General features: G+C 70.3%; 1 protein-coding gene and 1 non-coding gene across 3 annotated transcripts in view; one reads left to right on the top strand and one right to left on the bottom strand.

Moving 5' to 3' along the window:
• The window catches only part of MCRIP2 (MAPK regulated corepressor interacting protein 2), a 6,344-nt gene that overhangs the window by 564 nt on the left and 3,960 nt on the right, over positions 1-1,820 (top strand). The window contains exon 1 of one of the 2 annotated variants that reach the window (XM_035339362.1): positions 1,630-1,789. The exons of the other annotated variant lie outside the window; for it this stretch is intronic. Coding sequence (XP_035195253.1) covers positions 1,738-1,789 — 52 coding nt within the window. The 5' untranslated portion in view covers positions 1,630-1,737. Of the gene's footprint in view, positions 1-1,629; positions 1,790-1,820 lie in introns of those variants that run through there. 2 annotated transcript variants of the gene reach the window in all.
• On the bottom strand, positions 238-308 carry TRNAG-CCC. Its single transcript has one exon. It is a non-coding gene; the product is annotated as a tRNA-Gly (tRNA).

The following is a 1,820-nucleotide window of genomic DNA, read 5'->3' as shown; positions in this document are numbered from 1 at the left end:
TACAGCTCCCAGCCCGCCCCGCACGGCAGCTGCCTCCCTCCTTCTTCTTCTCACACCCCCAGAAATAAAAAAATAAAAAAATAAATAATAATAATAATAATAATGATAAAAAACACACCGACAGCCGCCCCGCCGCTGTCCCGGCCCCGGAACGTGGCAAAAAGCCGCGGTTTTACGTTAAAAGGTGAAAAGCGAATTCCGTCGAGATTTATAAAGAAAGCCAGTAGAAAAGTTTCCTGCGCCGCCCGGGAATCGAACCCGGGTCGCAAGAATGGGAATCTTGCATGATACCACTACACCAGCGGCGCGGCTGAAGTGTTCTCCAAGCCCCGCTGCTTTTGAGCTTGGCCCGGCCCCGCTTCCCCCTTCCCTTTTCTCCCCGCAGAGCCCCCCGACGGCCCCCGTCGGCCGCGGTGCCCCCGCCGAAGCCCGGGGTGCTGCGAGGCTCCGGGCCTGTGCGTAGCGAACTGTAGGGAGGCCACGCAGTGACCAACATGCACACGGGTGTCCTCGGCCATCTGCTTCTGTCTCGGGTGGGGAAACTGAGGCACGACCCCCCAGGGCGGCAGCGAGCTGGTGGCAGGACGGGAACACCGAGGTCCCCCGGGCTGCAGGGTCAGTCACGTTAACCAGGGTCAGCTGTGCGAGCTATCCTGGAGGGGCTGGGGGAGCTCTGGGTGGCTGCTGGCTGCACCCCCATGGGCCGGCCAGGGGTGCCCAGCACCTTGCAGGATCCGGCCCTGCTGCACGAGCAGCACCGGAGGGCTGTGCAGGCCCCGGAGCACGGCCCAGGCATCCTCACCACCCCAACGAGCTTCGTCCCACAGCCTCTCCCCAAAGCCCCCAGCACCCCCCAGTGACACCGCCCCGGCATGGGGGCCACCCCCGGCCCCACGCCTCCCACCACGCGTTCTGGCCCGCAGACCTCGGCACACCTTCCCCATCCAAAGGTCACCTCGGCACGGGGACGGGGACGCAGCCACCCAGCCCCTCGTCCTGCCCTGCGGGGTGGCCCCGTAGGGAGCAGCGCTGGGGGTGCCCATGCAGCTCGGGGACCTCCAGGCTCAGTGGGTGGCAGCGCCCAGGGGTGTCCCCAAGCCCCACGTGGGTTTGGGGACACAGAGTGGCAGGAGCGAGGTGCTGCCCTCACCCAGACCCAGGCCCCCTCGCTGTCCCCTCGCGCAGGGACAGGGGGTGGTGGCACTTCTGCGGCCCAGGACACGCGGTGCCAGCCACAGCGCTCGGCCGTGCCCTGGCACCTCGTGCTGTCCCCTGGGTGTCCCCTGCCCGCTGTGGCGCGTCCCAGCCGCCACTCCTCCTTGTCCCCTGCGCGTGCCTTGTGTCCTCCCAGGGGTCCCGCGCGTGTCCCCCGGGTGTCGCACGAGTGTCTCCTGCGCCCTCCCCGCCCCTGCGCTCCACGTGGGCCGTGCCCTGCGCCCTCCATGGCCCCGTGCCACCACGGCCACCACGGCCCCCGTGCCCCTACGCCCCCCACGCGCCCCACGCGCGCCTCCCACGCCGCAGCGCGACCCCCGCGCACCTCGCAGCGACCCCCCCCGAGCTCCCACGCCCCCCCCCCACGGCCCCCCACGGCCACGCGCTCGGCGAACCGCCCCTTTAAGGAGGGGGCGGGCCCGGTTAAAGGCCCGGGGGGTGGCGGGGGGGCGCGGATCGCACTCGGCCGGCAGCAGCGGCGGGGCCGTGCCGGGCCGGGCCGTGCCGTCGGGGGGCCGCAGGATGTACACGCTGACTCGCGGCCCCAGCAAGCTGGCCACGCAGCGCCGCACAGGTAGCGGGGACCGGAGGGGGGGGGGGGGGGG

The sequence above is a fragment of the Oxyura jamaicensis genome, chromosome 14 (genome assembly GCF_011077185.1).
Source record: "Oxyura jamaicensis isolate SHBP4307 breed ruddy duck chromosome 14, BPBGC_Ojam_1.0, whole genome shotgun sequence".
Taxonomy (NCBI): Eukaryota; Metazoa; Chordata; class Aves; order Anseriformes; family Anatidae; genus Oxyura; species Oxyura jamaicensis.
This window is presented reverse-complemented; position numbering and strand designations above follow the sequence as displayed.